The 18,873-nt window shown below is 47.2% G+C and overlaps 2 protein-coding genes across 2 annotated transcripts in view; one reads left to right on the forward strand and one right to left on the reverse strand.

The window, feature by feature from the left end:
- The window catches only part of LOC141164734 (rho crystallin-like), a 55,369-nt gene extending 46,112 nt beyond the window's left edge, over window positions 1-9,257 (reverse strand). Inside the window, exons 1-2 of the mRNA XM_073650244.1 lie at window positions 9,160-9,257; window positions 1,196-1,320 (exon numbers count right to left, since the gene is read on the reverse strand). Coding sequence (XP_073506345.1) covers window positions 1,196-1,237 — 42 coding nt within the window. The 5' untranslated portion in view covers window positions 1,238-1,320; window positions 9,160-9,257. The remainder of the gene's footprint in view (window positions 1-1,195; window positions 1,321-9,159) is intronic.
- LOC141164733 (aldo-keto reductase family 1 member C1-like) overlaps window positions 1,507-18,873 on the forward strand; it is a 36,490-nt gene continuing 19,123 nt past the window's right edge. The window contains exons 1-2 of the mRNA XM_073650242.1: window positions 1,507-1,661; window positions 12,818-12,985. Coding sequence (XP_073506343.1) covers window positions 1,524-1,661; window positions 12,818-12,985 — 306 coding nt within the window. The 5' untranslated portion in view covers window positions 1,507-1,523. The remainder of the gene's footprint in view (window positions 1,662-12,817; window positions 12,986-18,873) is intronic.

Below are 18,873 nucleotides of genomic sequence, written 5' to 3' on the forward strand. Positions count from 1 at the left end.
CCAAGTACCGCGGATGGTGGTCCACTCCTGCACAGGGGCCCACCGGAAGATTCTCCAGACGGGGGCTGGAAGCAAGGGAACCTAGGTGGAAGCCCCACATGACCGGGATGGGCCAGGAGGGTGCAATTTTGAATTCCAAAGATAGGGATTGGGTGTATGTTGGAGGGGCGGGCATTTGGGGGAAGGGGGGGGTATAACAGGGAAAAGTGCGGGAAAACGGTCAGTCCAGAAGAGGAAGTCATTGGGGAAAGTTCCCACCCACCCCTCTTTTCTGTTGGTTTCTTTTGAATTTAATGGTGAAAGGGTGGTTTTTTATAGAGGAGGAAATAAAGGTGTAATCGATACGGGTATTATGATGGGTTATAGTAAAAATATATATAAAGTTTTAAGAGGTTTTGTCACAGTGGCTTGGCGGGGGGTGGGGTTCTTGGAGTTGGCACAGAAGTGTCGGTGGAAAGAATATTGGAAAATTACAGGCAGTGGCTTGATTAAGAGGGGTGATCTGGCATTTGGTTTTTGGGCTCTGGACGGGGTTTTACCCCGGGAGCTTTTGGTGCCTTTGAGCTGGTGATGAACGGCTGAGGGTAACATGGTGGTTCGAGTTCTGTATAGTTTATGCCAGATCTATTTTAACTCCAAGAACCCTCTCTTCTTACTTAATTTATAATAATGTTTATATGTTAATGTTGTTGTTTGTTAATAAAATGGCCGCTGTGGCCAAATTTATCCAAAGAGAAATTACTGGTGCAGTGTGTTTATTTGTTAAGGAACGTGAATGCGTGGAAAAGGGAAGGGGGCATGATGAATGAAGGAACCCGGGTTGGCCGTACACAGTCATGTTCTCCTATGGGCTAGTCCAAGCCTGAGTACCTGGGTATGACACATATATCAGCAAGACAACGACCAAGTCCAGAAGTGCATGATGGAAGCAATCCAATAAATGTAATGGCAGATGATATTCACTTCTTAAATATGGGATGACTATGGGAAGAAGTCTACCCAAGATAGTAACATATGCTGCTATATTCCGCACAATGGAAAAATATTGGCCCTGATTCATCAAAACTTTTTCGCCTAACAAATATGTTAGGAATGTTCCAAAAATATCAGATTCTGGCAAATTTTTGGGATTCAATTCTTTAATTTCTTTTGTAGGCAAGGAAGGAGTTAGATGAATAAAATACATTACACTCACCTGTCCTCGACACTCAACTATCCTTACAACGCTTCTGCACATCACCCTGGGACCTCCACGCCGATCTTTGGTTCTTCCGAGGCTTGTGTTTGGCCTCACGCGGCCACATGATGGTTCTGGGGAATCTTAGAGAATGATAAACTTTTCACTTTTGATTCGGTCAGATTTTATTATTATTTACTATTTGATTTATTATTTGGTTTTACCAAATCTGTCTTGGTTTGCACTTTCAACATAAAAAGATCACCAGGTGCAAGGTCACACCCAGTGTCTTTCCCTTTTTGGCACCCATAGAGCAACTTCAAGCCTCCAGCTATGGGAAGAGCTCATGATATATCACGCACGCTGCACTCCACCCTCACATACATTGCTCTCCAGGCCTCCGACTATGGCAGCAGAATCACTCTTCATGAATGATGGAAACCGGATCCCAATGCTTGGGTTCGGGACCTATGCACCTGAATATGTGAGTATTATAGGACGTCACAAAGACATAAATGGGAATGGGTTTAATGGGAATCTCCCAATTACAGGTGTTTATGGAATTGCTCATGTAGCTACGGGACAGATCTACATGTGATGTGGGTACATTTACTTTTCGCAGCTGTATACTTCTCCCACCTTTATCCCCTGGGTCTTCTGGTACTGTAGACTCTCAGATGTCTGGGGCACTTTGGACTATAGGGTATTTGACATTTTAATGCTGTTGTAACGTCTTTGACGTGTTCCCATTATCCCATTAATGGCATGGATTGTGTTGTGTTATGGGGGCATGGTGGCTGGCTCTGTTTTGGGGGTACTCTCTCTTTCTGTTAATTGTTAGTTATGTTATGGAGGCAATAGGACTGTTTTTGCTACAAGGACATTAGGGCTGGTACTGTTATGGGGTACTCTGTTTTTGTTATTCATTGGGTATGTTATGGAAGCACTATGGTAATTCTACGCGGGCACTGCAGATAGTGCTGCTATGGGGGCACTGTGGCTCTGGTTCTGGTATAGGCTTACTAAGATTGGTTCTGTTATGGAGGCACTCTGTCTCTTTTTGTTTATTGGCTACATTATGGAGGAACTATGACTGGCTTTGTTTTAGGGGTACTGTGGCTGGTTCTGATATGGGGGCAACATAGCTGTCTCTATTTTCAATAATCTACTATATAATTGTCCTATCCCGTCTGTCTTTCTGTCTGTCTGTCTGTCTGTCTGTCCTGGAAATCCCGCGTCGCTCATTGATCCGTCAGCGGCCAATCAGCGCCGCGGGATTTCTGAAAAAAGATGGCGGCCGTTAGCGGCTCATCTGCGGAACGGAGCTCAGCGGCGATGCAGCCGGGAGATGAACGCCGCGAGGCGCTCATCTCCCGGCCAGTACCAGCAGAAGGACCTCGACCGCCGGACCCATCTGCGGGACGGAGATGCAGCCGGGAGATAACCGGTGCGAGGCGCTCATCTCCCGGCCAGTAGCAGCGGAAGGACCGCCGGCGTCGCTGACCTCGCTGCGGAAGTACCCGCACAGGCAGCGCCGCTCCCCGGTCCTCACCAAGACGATTCGATGATTGGTCGCGGTCTTCGGACCCGACCAATCACTGATCTTACCGCAAAAGTTAAACGCTACTGTGCTGATCGGTCGCGGACGCTGCCCGCGACCAATCACCGATTTGGGCGCCAAATTTAAATATCGGCCGCGACCAATCACCGATCTTGGCTCCACATTTAAACCCCGCTGTGCTGATTGGTCGCCGACGCTGGCCGCGACCAATCACCGATTTTGTCGCCACATTTAAATAGCGTCCGCGACCAATCAGTACAGCGGTGTTTAAATGTGGAGCCAAGATCGGTGATTGACGCGGCCGATATTTAAATTTGGCGCCCAAATCGGTGATTGGTCGCGGGCAGCGTCCGCGACCAATCAGCACAGTAGTGTTTAACTTTTGCGGCAAGATCAGTGATTGGTCGCGGGCCAACACCGCGACCAATCACCGATTTGTGCGGCACATTTAAATAGCGTCCGTGACCAATTGGATGTCAGCGCCGCTCCCCGGTCCTCCCTTCACACCCTAGCCGCATGGAGGTCAGCGGCGCTGCCTGTGCGGATACTTCCGCTGCGAGAACCCGGGACATGAGCGGGCGCTCCCAGCAGAAGTATCCCGACCCACAGCGCCGCTCCCCGGCTCTCCCTTCACACCCTAGCCGCTGATGTCCCCACAGTATCCGCATGGTGTTACAAAGGTCCGGACATTTGTGTTAAAAATCGCTGATTGGTCGCCGACGCTATTTAAATGTGGCGCCAAAATCGGTGATTTTGTCGCGCCCAGCGTTGGCGACCAATCAGCGATTTTTAACACAAATGTCCGGACCTTTGTAACACCATGCGGATACTGTGGGGACATCAGTGGCTAGGGTGTGAAGGGAGGACCGGGGAGCGGCGCTGACATCCATGCGGCTAGCGTGTGAAGGGAGGACCGGGGAGCGGCGCTGACATCCAATTGGTCGCGGCCGCTATTTAAATGTGCCACACAAATCGGTGATTGGTCGCGGTCTTGGCCCGCGAGCAATCACTGATCTTGCCGCAAAAGTTTAACACTATTGTGCTGATTGGTCGCGGACTATGCCCGCGACCAATCACCGATTTGGGTGCCAAATTTAAATATCGGCCGCGACCAATCACCGATCTTGGCTCCACATTTAAACACCGCTGTACTGATTGGTCGCGGATGCTATTTAAATGCGGCGCCAAAATCGGTGATTGGTCGCGCCCAGCGTCGGCGACCAATCAGCACAGCGGTGTTTAAAAGTGGAGCCAAGATCGGTGATTGGTCGCGGCCGATATTTAAATTTGGCACCCAAATCGGTGATTGGTCGCGGGCAGCGCCTGCGACCAATCAGCGATTTTTAACACAAATGTCCGGACCTTAGTAACACCATGCGGATACTGTGGGGACATCAGCGGCTAGGGTGTCAAGGGAGGACCGGGGAGCGGCGCTGCGGGTCGGGATACTTCTGCTGGGAGCGCCCGCTCATCTCCCGGGTTCTCGCAGCGGAAGTAGCCGCACAGGCAGCCGCGCTCCCCGGTCCTCACTAATACGATTCCGCTCCCCGCTCCTCACCAATACGATTCGCTGATTGGTCGCGCTCTCCGCACACGACCAATCAGTGTTCTTGGCGCTAAAGTTAAACACCGCTCTGCTGATTGGTCGCGGCCGCTGCCCGCGACCAATCACCGATTTGGGCGCCACATTTAAATAGCAGCCGCGACCAATCACCGATCTTGCCGCCACATTTAAACACTGCTGTGCTGATTGGTCGCGGACGCCAGACGCGTCCATTCAGCGAGATTGGTGCCAAATTTAAACAACGCTCTGCTGACTGGTCGCGGTTGCCGGCTGTGACCAATCAGCAGTATTGGCGCCAAATTTAAACCCCGCTCTGCTGATTGGTCGCGGTTGCCAACCGTGACTAATCAACATTATTGGCGCCAAATTTAAACACCGCTCTGCTGATTAGTCGCGGTTGCCAGCCGCGACCAATCAGCAGTATTGGCGCCAAATTTAAACTCCGCTCTGCTGATTGGTCACGACCGCCGGCCGCCACCAATCAGCGATTTTGGCGCCAAATTTAAACCCCGCTCTGCTGATTGGTCGTGGTTGCCGGCCGCGACTAATCAGCATTGTTGGCGTCAAATTGCCGGCCGCGACTAATCAGCATTATTGCCGCCAAATTTAAACACCGCTCTGCTGAATGGTCGCGGCTGTGACCAATCACCATTATTGGCGCCAAATTTAAACACCGCTTTGCTGATTGGTCGCGACCGCCGGCCGCAACCAATCAGCATTATTGGCGCAAAATTTAAACCCCGCTCTGCTGATTGGTCACGTTCGCTGGCCGCGACCAATCAGCATTATTGGCGCAAAATTTAAACCCCGCTCTGCTGATTAGTCGCGACTGCCGGCCGTGACCAATCAGCGATATAGTCGCCAAATTTCAACACCGCTTTGCTGATTGGTCGCGATTGCCGGCCGCGACCAATCAGTGATTTTGGCGCCAAATTTAAACACAGCTCTGCTGATTGCGCCTGGTCTGCCGCATACATATTTTAGAATACCCGATGCGTTAGAATCGGGCCACCATCTAGTCTATCTATATAATTGTCTTATCCCGTCTGTCTGTCTGTCTGTCTGTCTGTCTTTCTGTCTGTCTGTCTGTCTTTCTGTCGGTCTGTCCTAGAAATCCCAGGTCGCTGATTGGTCCGGCCGCGGCCAATCAGCGATGCGGCATTTCAGAAAAACATGGCGGCCATTAGCCGCTCATGTGTGGCACAGAGGTCAGCGGCGATGCAGCCGGGAGATGCAGCCGGCTGCTCGCAGCATAAGTCCTCCGACCGCAGGCGCCGCTGACCTACATGCGGCTATCGTCGGAAGATCAGCGGCTACGGCAGCTTATTTCCCGAGGACAAGTGTGACTCCCCTCCCCTCCTTTCCCCTCCTCTCCTCTCCCCTCCCCTCTCCTCCTGTCCCTCCCCCCGCTCGATCAGGACCCCGGCACCCGGCGTCATACTTACCCCTCCCCGTGCCTGCGCAGCAGCTCCTGTGTCTTCCGCTGCAGCTCTGTGACGTCTCAGGTCAGAGGGTGACGTCTTTACACCACGCTCTCTCCTGAGCGGTCACAGCGCACAGCGAGAATATGCCGGCTATGCTGGAGTCCAGAGAAGCAGTGAGGTGAGTATTGGATTTTTTTTTTTTTTTTTATGGGGCCATAGGGGACCTGCATGGGGGGGATGTGACATCCTGCATGGGGTATTATATGCATGAGGTATTATATACGGGGGATGTGACATCCTGCATGGGGTATTATATGCATGGGGTATTATATAGGGGGGATGTGACTTCCTGCATGGGGCATTATAAGGGAGGGTCGGGAGACATATGCTAGAATACCCGATGAGTTAGAATCGGGCCACCATCTAGTCTATATATATAATCGTCTTATCTCGTCTGTCTGTCTGTCTTTCTGTCCAGGAAATTCCGCGTCGCTGATTGGTCCGGCCGCGGTCAATCAGCGACGCAGGATTTGAGAAAAAGATGGCGGCCGTTAGCGGCTCATCTGCAGGACGGAGGTCAGCGGCGATGCAGCCGGGAGATGAGCGGCGCTAGCCATTCATCTCCCCGCTGCTGGCAGCACAAGTACCCCGACGGGCGGCACCGCTGATCTCCCGACGGCAAGTGTGAAGGGAGGGACGGCGCCGCTGCCCGGTCCTCAGTAATACGGTTCACTGATTGGTCGCGCCAAATTTAAGCACCGCTCTGCTGTATGGTCGCGGTCGCCGGCCGGCTGCGACCAATCAGCAAGATTGGGGCCAAATTTAAACAACGCCCTGCTGATTGGTCGCGGCTGCCAGCCGCAACCAATCACCGATATTGCCGCCAAATTTAAACCACGCTCTGCTGATTGCTCCCGGTCGGCCGCATACATATTCTAGAATACCCGATGCGTTAGAATCGGGCCACCATCTAGTCAGCATTAATAATTAACAATTATCTTACATTAAACATCTGGATGACTCCAATAAAAGTAAATCTAATGCCACAAATTCCAACCAGTGCTGTGAACTTTATTTAATCTGGCATTTATGAAATCTAACAGATTGTATGAGGATCTGGGGGTCCTGGTTTTTAAGTGTCCTGTATGAATATAATATACATTATCCTGTGTGAAGATGACACAGTCTGGGGAAATAATTTATCTTTAATCCAGATGGAACAAAAAACGTACTGGTTACAGTCTTTGGCACCTAGTTTGGAGGTTACATGAGAGGCACTTAGCTGGGAGGTCCTCTTTAAGGTCCTCTTTTAATCTACACTGCCAATCATGAGTTAACAGGTTTCTTGTGGCATGGAAAGGGTTTAGAGTTCCTCATGGTCTATTAGCTGAGCTGCTTATTGGAACCACACCCTTCCATTATATAAACCTGTATCTGGCTTTCCTCCATGTCAGCAACAAAATCCTCACTCTGTTCTTGGTGTCATTGGAGAAAGTGTTCTGGAGAAGTCACTCTTGTCTTGAGATTGTTGTCTGTGGTTTGTTGTGAACACCTCTACATTCCCCTTTTGGCGTTCTTTCGTGTTGCTTTTCTACCTCTTTACTGTGCACCCTTTTTCCCTTTATATTTTAACCTGTGTGTCTGTCGTTTGATTGTGCCTTGGATTTCCCCTGTCTGTCCAGCCGGTGTTACCCTATTTTACTCCTTTCTCTTTCCTCCCTGAGGGAAGGGTGGGAGCAGCATAGGATTTCGTGAGAGCACAGAGTGGTAGAAGACCCAGGCATCTCCACCTTCAGGGGTAACGCTGGGGTTAGGGATTGACTAGGGCTGTGAAGATCTGAGGTTGTGGGTTGTAATAATCACCTAGGCAGGTTAACAATGCAACTATTTTTATTCCTTAAATCCATGGTCTTACAGGAATTCCAGGTAGAAGGTCACAATGGAATGTCCCCAGTTCACAAGATCCCATCCAGGGACCAATAATTCACTGCTCCCGTACCAGGCGATACCCACTGTCTCTCAACTTTTGGTTGGCCCACAGCTTTTGTATCTACCACCAGTATAGTCTTTATTCACAGTCCATGCTCCATATCAGAACTGTAGCACATGCCTCCCACTCCAGCTGGCACCAACAATCATTAAGATAGTTCCTCACATCCAGACGATTGATATCACGAAGGTAGCACATGTATCAAGCTCTAGCTGGCAACAACAGTCCTTAAGATAGTTCGTCACATCCAAACAATAGATATCACGACCATAGCACGTGTATCAAGATCCAGCCGGCAACCGATCTCCAATCTCCATAGGTCATCCATACAGGGGCACCAGGACCTCACCAACAGATTCTTGCACCTCTCGTCACTGCACCAACTGCCTCACTAAACATGTGGCTTATTGTTCTCCCTTTCCTGGAATCAGCCCCCTGGATTGGGCAGAAGTATTCACACCCTCCCCTTAAAACATTTGCTTTTAGTTCAAAGAATGAAGAAGGTTCCAGAAGCCCAGTCTCCAGCCTGTCAGCAGGCTTGTGTATTAAGGATGCCTCCTGCAGAGAGGAACAAAGACACACATGCCCCCACCAGATGCAGGACAGAAATGCTAATGTAGGTCTTATGTATACATGAGATCCAGCCCGCACGTCTTCTGTCTTCCTCTGCTTACTGTCACTGAATGGAAACATTGTTCCTGAAGCTGAACACTTTCCAGGTGAAATTAATGCACTTAACTGAAAAGCAAGCAAATCTCTAATAAACATAACAATAAGATCGACGTACCGGTGCTCCGTGCTGGAAAAAGTCTGTGGCGCGCTCCTCACAAGGGCTTCACTAGATTAAGGGACAGCATAGGGTCCCTACTCCCTGGCATTCTTAAGGTCACAGTGTGACACCCATCCTGGTATATACAACCCCCATCCTGGTATATATAACCTCCATTCTGGTATATATAACCCCCATCCTGGTATATATAACCCCCATCCTGGTATATATAACCTCCATCCTGGTATATATAACCCCCATCCTGGTATATATAACCTCCATCCTGGTATATATAACCCCCATCCTGGTATATATAATCCCCATCCTGGTAAATATGTTCCACATCCTGGTGTATGTCCCCCGTTCTGCCGCTGTTCTTTAATGCATAGAAAAAAATAAACCATTATACTCACCTTCCCTCGGCTCACCCGCCGCGCAGCGTCCTCTTCTGAAGCTGCTGACTTCAGCGTGCAAGCGACGGGAGCTTATGATGTCACTGCCATGTGCCCCAGTCACGTGCACGCCGATGTCAGCTGCTGGCCTCTGATTGGCCGGCAGCGTGTATTGTCGTTCACAGACCTGATGGGTCTCTGCGCTGCAAAGCATTTCAGCTGAATGTTCGTCCACCGAAGCACATCCAGTTGAAGCTTGTCCTGGTGTCGGCGGCCCCTCACCTGCATGGGCCCGGTCGCGGTCACGACCTCTCCCACCGTGGCTGTCTAACTTGATGACTGGATAGTAATGATCAGTACAAGTTCACTAATGTGCCGTCATCACTCTCAGTACAAAGTCCCAGATTATCAGATGCTCTAAACTATAAGACTTGCGCTGCTGTAGGGGGCGTCTTTTATTTCTCCTTCTTTGTTAATATTGCTCACTGTGCTCCTTATATTGTATTCTCCACCTGTATGCCCCATATATACTCCGCGTATGGACACAATTCATGAAAAATTTCTAATGGATTTCAAGTCAAAAAATCCCATACCTGCTGCATCTTTCATATTTTTACTAATTAATTACAATCTAACACCAGGAGCGACTGAACCTTCAGCATAAATATCACCAAATATAAGATGTTTCTAAAAAGTACAAACACTTTATACCAATTGGTTTCTTCATGGTTGTACGGGTGCTCATAGTTGAGGTACACCAAGTCTGACACTAGATGGCGATAACATTCCAAAGAATTTTATAATGCTATGAATTAAGTCCACCATTCAACCTCATTTTATATAAAATCCACAAAGACAGCGGAGTCACTGTGCACATACATTACATTACTGATCCTGAGTTACATCCTGTATTATACCCCAGAGCTGCGCTCACTATTCTGCTGGTGCAGTCACTGTGTACATACATTACATTACTGATCCTGAGATACATCCTGTATTATACTCCAGAGCAGCACTCACTATTCTGCTGGTGCAGTCACTGTGCACATACATTACATTACTGATCCTGAGATACATCCTGTATTATACTCCAGAGCAGCACTCACTATTCTGCTGGTGCAGTCACTGTGTATATACATTACATTACTGATCCTGAGATACATCCTGTATTATACTCCAGAGCAGCACTCACTATTCTGCTGGTGCAGTCACTGTGCACATACATTACATTACTGATCCTGAGATACATCCTGTATTATACTCCAGAGCAGCACTCACTATTCTGCTGGTGCAGTCACTCTGCACATACATTACATTACTGATCCTGAGATACATCCTGTATTATACTCCAGAGCAGCACTCACTATTCTGCTGGTGCAGTCACTGTGCACATACATTACATTACTGATCCTGAGATACATCCTGTATTATACTCCAGAGCTGCACTCACTATTCTGCTGGTGCAGTCACTGTGTACATACATTACATTACTGATCCTGAGTTACATCCTGTATTATACTCCAGAGCTGCACTCACTATTCTGCTGGTGCAGTCACTGTATACATACATTACATTACTGATCCTGAGTTACATCCTGTATTATACTCCAGAGCTGCACTCACAATTCTGCTGGTGCAGTCACTGTGTACATAGATTACATTACTGATCCTGAGTTACATCCTGTATTATACTCCAGAGCTGCACTCACTATTCTGCTGGTGCAGTCACTGTGAACATACATTACATTACTGATCCTGAGTTACATCCTGTATTATACTCCAGAGCTGCACTCACTATTCTGCTGGTGCAGTCACTGTGTACATACATTACATTACTGATCCTGAGTTACATCCTGTATTATACTCCAGAGCTGCACTCACTATTCTGCTGGTGTAGTCACTGTGTACATACATTACATTACTGATCCTGAGTTACATCCTGTATTATACTCCAGAGCTGCACTCACTATTCTGCTGGTGCAGTCACTGTGTACATACATTACATTACTAATCCTGAGTTACATCCTGTATTATACTCCAGAGCTGCACTCACTATTCTGCTGGTGCAGTCACTGTGTACATACATTACATTACTGATCCTGAGTTACATCCTGTATTATATTCCAGAGCTGCACTCACTATTCTGCTGGTGCAGTCACTGTGTACATACATTACATTACTGATCCTGAGTTACATCCTGTATTATACTCCAGAGCAGCACTCACTATTCTGCTGGTGCAGTCACTGTGCACATACATTACATTACTGATCCTGAGATACATCCTGTATTATACTCCAGAGCTGCACTCACTATTCTGCTGGTGCAGTCACTGTGTACATACATTACATTACTGATCCTGAGTTACATCCTGTATTATACTCCAGAGCTGCACTCACTATTCTGCTGGTGCAGTCACTGTATACATACATTACATTACTGATCCTGAGTTACATCCTGTATTATACTCCAGAGCTGCACTCACAATTCTGCTGGTGCAGTCACTGTGTACATAGATTACATTACTGATCCTGAGTTACATCCTGTATTATACTCCAGAGCTGCACTCACTATTCTGCTGGTGCAGTCACTGTGAACATACATTACATTACTGATCCTGAGTTACATCCTGTATTATACTCCAGAGCTGCACTCACTATTCTGCTGGTGCAGTCACTGTGTACATACATTACATTACTGATCCTGAGTTACATCCTGTATTATACTCCAGAGCTGCACTCACTATTCTGCTGGTGTAGTCACTGTGTACATACATTACATTACTGATCCTGAGTTACATCCTGTATTATACTCCAGAGCTGCACTCACTATTCTGCTGGTGCAGTCACTGTGTACATACATTACATTACTAATCCTGAGTTACATCCTGTATTATACTCCAGAGCTGCACTCACTATTCTGCTGGTGCAGTCACTGTGTACATACATTACATTACTGATCCTGAGTTACATCCTGTATTATATTCCAGAGCTGCACTCACTATTCTGCTGGTGCAGTCACTGTGTACATACATTACATTACTGATCCTGAGTTACATCCTGTATTATACTCCAGAGCTGCACTCACTATTCTGCTGGTGCAGTCACTGTGTACATACATTACATTACTGATCCTGAGTTACATCCTGTATTATACTCCAGAGCTGCACTCACTATTCTGCTGGTGCAGTCACTGTGTACATACATTACATTACTGATCCTGAGTTACATCCTGTATTATACTCCAGAGCTGCACTCACTATTCTGCTGGTGCAGTCACTGTGTACATACATTACATTACTGATCCTGAGTTACATCCTGTATTATACTCCAGAGCTGCACTCACTATTCTGCTGGTGCAGTCACTATGTACATACATTACATTACTGATCCTGAGTTACATCCTGTATTATACTCCAGAGCTGCACTCACTATTCTGCTGGTGCAGTCACTGTGTACATACATTACATTACTGATCCTGAGTTATATCCTGTATTATACTCCAGAGCTGCACTCACTATTCTGCTGGTGCAGTCACTGTGTACATACATTACATTACTGATCCTGTACTGATCCTGTACTGATCCTGTATTATACTGTATAATGCAGCCACCATTAGAGGGAGCTCTTGGCAGTCAGTTTTACACAGCTCCCACTCAGGTTACTTCCTGCTGTGAGGCTCCCTCTAGTGACAGCCTCAGGTAACCATTATTATATAATTTATCACATCAGGTATACTTTGACCCTTCTACAAATATATTATGAAGTTATTCATCTGAATTTGATCTTTATTGATTGCAGAAGGTTTGGGCACACATACTTGCACATCTGCATACTTTGGGTTGGACATTGTCTCCTTGTTCCCCGCTCTCACATTTTGCACCTTTTTATATGTTTTCCCTTTTGCTCCTCTACTCCTAAATTTTTTTCATCTTTACTTCCAGTTCCCAGTCGCTGAGAGTGAATCGGCCACGGAAGTCGCCATAGAAGTTGGTTTTCGACACATAGACGGGGCTTATTACTACGCCAATGAAAAAGAAGTCGGGCGGGCGATTAAGAAGAAGATCGACGATGGGACCGTAAAGAGAGAAGAGCTGTTCTACACTGGAAAAGTGAGTGCTCCCATTTACTATATAACTTTATAGTTGCTCATCCTTATCTACCTGATACATGAATAGAATGTCAGCGGGTATATATAGATCTATAAGGAGCTGAAGCATATACTGCAGTGTGATACCAAGATTTGTTTCATTGCAACTCTCTCTATAAACCTAACAGTGCCATCATAGCAGGCACCAGACCCCCCAAGATAGTTAGAATTACCCCCAAAACAGCCAAAATGACCCCCATGCTAATTTGACAAGAACAATGTAACACAACTAACAAATAATATATCATGAGGTTTCTCAAAATATAAACAAAATAACACCTTTACTGACTACTAGTGTTGAGCCACCCCCGTAGTGTTCGAGTTCGGTTCGGTTCGTCGAACACCTTCGAACACCGTTAAAACCAATGGCAGGCAAACAAAACACATAGAAACACATAGAAAACACCTTCAAAGGTGTCCAAAAGCTGACAAACTGCTCAGAAGACATAACTAACACATGGAAAAGTGACAAGTACATATAGTCATGAGAAAAGAAAAGAGGTGGAGGAGTAAAAGGAGGGGGAGACACAGATATAGGCATGTCATGCCCTTCTAAAATCCAAAAAGTGAGAAGCCGACACGGCCAGTCCGTTCCTGCCCGTGCCACCTCCGTGTCGCCGGGTTTGTGCCAGAGCCGCGGTGGACCCTGACGGCCAGCCCCCCTCTCCCAATACTGGTGCCTGTCCGCTGGTGGGTCGAGCGAGCCCCCCTGTGGTGGAGGCAGCTCTAAGCTTTTTAATTTAAATTGTCTCTCTAATTTGAATGAATACACTTTAAATCCTTTTACAAGGATCTATTGGAGGGCAAGTCTCATGCCAGCAGACGCGTAATTCCAGCTCCAGTAGCGTCCACTAAAGCTGCTGCAGTTAAAAAGCTTTTATAAGGATCGAGCTCGGCTGTCCACCGCAAGGCATCCTACCGCCAGTCCCAGCCCCTATGCCTTGGGATGCCTCCTGATGCTCTTCACTGAGTGTCCCGGGGGCCCGAACCATTAGCTTTGAAAAAATTAAGTGTCCAAACTACAGGTGGTGTAGCTTGCTTAACAGCCGGGATAATCCGCTGACTAGCAGACACTGCTACTAGGCACAAAGTATTTCCTGGGCTAGATGCAGTTAAAAATTTGTAATTAGATACTCTCGTTGGATGCTGAGAAAGCACTCCATGGAGTCTCCTGGCACGCCATATATTATTCCCTTAAAAAGCTTGGGGTAGGGGTCTAGGGGACCCTTTTATAGGCAAAATCACGGCCCTGTATCGCAATACGTCACCTAGGCTGAAGATAAATGGAACATTTTCATCACCTTTCATAATCACCAATGGGACAAGGCAGGGATGTCCTCTGTCCCCTCTCTTATACATCCTAGTGACGGAGCACCTGCTCTCATCAATTCGCCATAACCCCAATATTAGGTGGATTGAGGTGGGAGGCACCGAGTACAAGTGCTCTGCATTTGCTGATGATGTCCTAGTATATATCACTCAATCACATATATCCATCCCTGCTGTTATGGCTGAAATAGATCACTTTGTTACATGGTCGAATTTTAAAATCAATGCAGCAAAGTCTGAGGCCCTCGATGTCTCCCTCCCCAAATCCATACAGGATTCCATCCAGTCCAACTTTCCCTTTGCCTGGCCCTCACAGGGTATCAAATACTTAGGAATTCCTATTCATAGAGACCTCTCCCGTCTATGTTATCTTAATTTTGGGCCCTTTATTGAACAACTCCATACAGACCACGGTTGGCAAGTTAGAACTGTAAGATTCACTACGTGAACCACTGGTGTTTTGTAGAAAAGCACATGTACACTGTGTTCCAAATTATTATGCAAAAAGTGTTTAGGAGTGATAAGGTAAGAATTTGTTTGTTTGTCAGTTAACCTCATTGATGGTGATGTGTGTCAGGGCTCTTTATATCACTGTAAGCAATTGCAGACACCTGTGCTAATTAGTTTGGCAGGTGTGTCCAATGAAAGGCAAGACTACTTAAGAAGGCTGTCCCACATTATTAAGCAGCCTACATTTTCTGCCAAAATGGGAAAGAAAAAGGATGTGTCGGCTGCTGAGAAGCAACAAATTGTGGAGTGTTTAGGTCAAGGCATGACTACAATCAACATTGCCAGGACACTTCATCCTGATCATCGCACAATCAAAAAGTATGTAGCTGATTCACAGTACACACGTGTGAGTGCTGATAAGGGAAAATGGAGGACTCTTTCTTCCAGGCAATTACGTCAGGTTAAAAGAGCAGCGGCAAAAAAGCCTTGTCATAGCAGCAGACAAGTTTTTGAAGCTGCTGGTGCCTCGAACGTCCCCCGAACAACAAGATGCAGAGTCCTTCAGAGGTTTGCAGCTGTGCGTAAGCCATCCTGTCGACCTCCTCTATCCACTGCACACAAGCAGAAACGGCTCCACTGGGCCAAACAATACATGAAGACTGACTTCAAAACTGTTTTGTTCACCGATGAGTGCAGTGCAACGCTCGATGGTCCAGATGGATGGAGTGGAGGATGGCTGGTTGATGGACACCCCACGCAAACACGGCTACAGCGCCAACAAGGAGGAGGTGGAGTAATGTTTTGGGCTGGAATCATGGGGAGAGAGATTGTCGGCCCCTTTAGGATGCCTGAAGGGGTAAAGATGAACTCCTTAATGTATGTGGATTTTCTCAAACAACACTTCCTGCCATGGTTCAAGAAGAAGAACCGTGTATTCCACAGCAACATCATTTTCATGCATGATAATGCCCCGTCTCATGCTGCACATAACACAGCTGCACCTCTGGCTGCTATGGGCATAAAAGGGGACAAACTTATGGTGTGACCCCCATGCTCACCTGACCTCAACCCCATTCAGAACCTCTGGAGCATCATCAAAAGGAGTGTCTATGATGGCGGGAGGCAGTTCACATCTAAGTAACAGCTCTGGGAGGATATTCTGTCCTCATGGAAAACAATTGAAGCAGAAACCATCCAAAACCTGACAAATTCAATGGACGAGAGAGTTCAGAAGCTCCTTTCGAACAATGGGTCCTATGTGCAAATGTGACATCACCTAGAATAAAGTTTTGAGTTGAAAACTGTTTGATTTCAGTTTCTAATAACCAGCTAATGCTTATAATTTCAAAAATTACCATTTTTTTGTTCTTTATTAAAATGAAAAGGTTGATCGAAGAGTGTGGTGGATCTAAGAGTGTGGCAACCCAGTAGTCAGGATTACTTCGAATTCTGACAATCTGAGGGTCATGTTGCAGGTAGTGCAGCAAGAAGGCACTCATGTGTCTTGCGCATCTAGGAGACCCAAAATTATTTTCCGGGCTAGATGCAGCTAAAAATGATTATTAATTTGAAAGCTGGTGGAGCTTAGTATAGATGGCCTAATATAATCAGTACTGCAAACTGCTACAAAGCCCAAATTATTTTCTAGCCAAGATACAGATAAACATGATTCGTAATTTTAAATTTGGTGGAGTTTAGTATAGATGGAATAATAGAATCAGTACTGCACACTGCTACAAAGCCCAAATTATTTTCCAGCCAATATACAGATAAACATGATTAGTAATTTTAAATCTGGTGGAGCTTAGTATAGATGGCCTAATAGAATCAGTACTGCAAACTGCTACAAAGCCCAAATTATTTTCCAGCCAAGATACAGATAAACATGATTAGTAATTTTAAATTTGGTGGAGTTTAGTATAGATGGAATAATAGAATCAGTACTGCACACTGCTACAAGGCCCAAATTATTTTCCAGCCAAGATACAGATAAACATGATTAGTAATTTTAAAGCTTAAAACGGTTGGTAGGGTGATTTTAACCAATCATCAAGCTTTTACTCTCCCCAGGATGACACAGGGGTAGAAAAGTAGCTTCGGATCCATGATTTGTTCATCTTTATGAACGTGAGTCTGTCTACATTATCAGTGGAGAGCCGCGTGCGCTTATCTGTCAGCACACGACCAGCAGCGCTGAACACACGTTCAGACAGAACGCTGGCTGCAGGGCATGACAAGATCTCCAAGGCGTAAGTGGCGAGCTCCGGCCATTTATCCAGATTGAAAGCCCAAAAAGAGCAAGGGTCCAGTGACACAGTCATGGCTTCAATGTTTACTTGGAGATACTCCTGTACCATCGTCTCTAGGCGTTGACTATGTGTCAGACTTCTTGTCTCCTGTGGCCTTGCAAAGGATGGGCTAAAAAAGTGGTGAAATGATTCTGCAAAATTGATGTTACCAGCAGATACTGTGGTTCTGTTACGGTTTGAGTGCTGAACACTTGACGGTCCCACGGTTGGCAAGTTGGAACTGTGAGATTCACTACGTGCACCACTGGTGTTTTGTGGAAAAGCACATGTAAGATTCTGCAACAGTCTCTGCTGATACTCCTGCATGCGTGCATCCCTTTCTATGGCAGGAATAATTTCTGCAAATTTACTTTTGTACCGGGGATCTAACAGTGTGGCAACCCAGTTGTCAGGATTATTTCTAATTCTCACAATTCGAGGGTCATGTTGCAGGTAGTGCAGCAAGAAGGCACTCATGTGTGTTGCGCATCCAGGAGCACCAAGTCCCTGTTGTGTTGGTGGCGAAGTAACAATCATGCTTCCTTCCTCTGTCCTCTGACCACGCACAACAGAAATGTGATCAAGGTCTCCCTCATCTGATGAGTCTTCCATCAGTTCGTCCTCCACTTCTTCCTGGGCTCCTGCACCTTCCTCACTAGTTTGGCTGCTACCATGCGCCCTGGTAAAACCATCTCCCCCACCCTCACATGCCTGCCGCCTTGGTGCTGCCGACCGTCTGGACCTTGCAGATGTTATCCCTTCCGCATACAACTCCTCCTCCTCTATTTCCTCCACCTCCTCTTGTCGCACCACCTGACTCCGAATTCTGTTTAACATGTGCTCCAGCATGTAAATCACTGGAATAGTCATGCTGATAATGGCATCGTCAGCACTAAACATCTTCATCGCCATTTAAAAACTGTGCAGAAGGGTGCATAGGTCCCTGATCTGAGTCCACTCCTCCAGCGTGATTTGCCCCACCTCTGGATCTCGTTGGCCCAGGCTATACGTCAGAACGTATTGCACCAGGGCTTGTCGGTGCTGTCACAGTCGCTGCAACATGTGCAGAGTTGAATTCCACTGGGTAGGCACATCGCATTTTAGCCGGTGAAGTGGCAGGCCCAACGACTTCTGTAGAGATGTAAGTCGCTGAGCTGCGGGATGCGAACGGCGGAAGTGAGCACACAGCGACCGTGCCCTCTGCAGAAGGCCATCTAGTCCGGGATAGTGGGCTAAAAATTGCTGGACAACCAGGTTCAACACGTGAGCCATACAAGGCACGTGTGTGACATTGCCCCGGCGAAGGGCCGCACCCAGGTTTGCAGCATTGTCGCACACGGCCTTCCCTGGTTTCAGGTCCAGTGGAGACAACCATTCATGAAATTGGTTCTCCAGAGCTGACCACAACTCCTCAGCTGTGTGACTCACATTTCCCAGACATTTCAAAGTAAAAACCGCCTGATGACGTTGAGCCCTGCTGCCAGCATAGTAAGGAGGTGTGCAGGATCCCTTCTGTGCAGTTAGAAAGCTTGTGGCATGACCAGACAGGCTTTGGGTGCAGGTGGAGGACCGAGAGGAGGTTGAGGAGGCAGAAGCAGTGGAGGAACTTTGAGATAAAGAGGATTGACGCACAACTCGTGGGGACGGCAAGACTTGGACAGCAGCCCCTTGTCCTGCTGTCACCATAGTTACCCAGTGCCCAGTCAGCGACATGTAACGCCCCTGTCCATGCCTACTCGTCCAAGTGTCTGTGGTGAAATGCACCCTGTCACACACAGAGTTT

This window comes from Phyllobates terribilis, unplaced genomic scaffold (genome assembly GCF_046119375.1).
Source record: "Phyllobates terribilis strain yellow unplaced genomic scaffold, ASM4611937v1 Scaffold_10__3_contigs__length_209671492, whole genome shotgun sequence".
Taxonomy (NCBI): Eukaryota; Metazoa; Chordata; class Amphibia; order Anura; family Dendrobatidae; genus Phyllobates; species Phyllobates terribilis.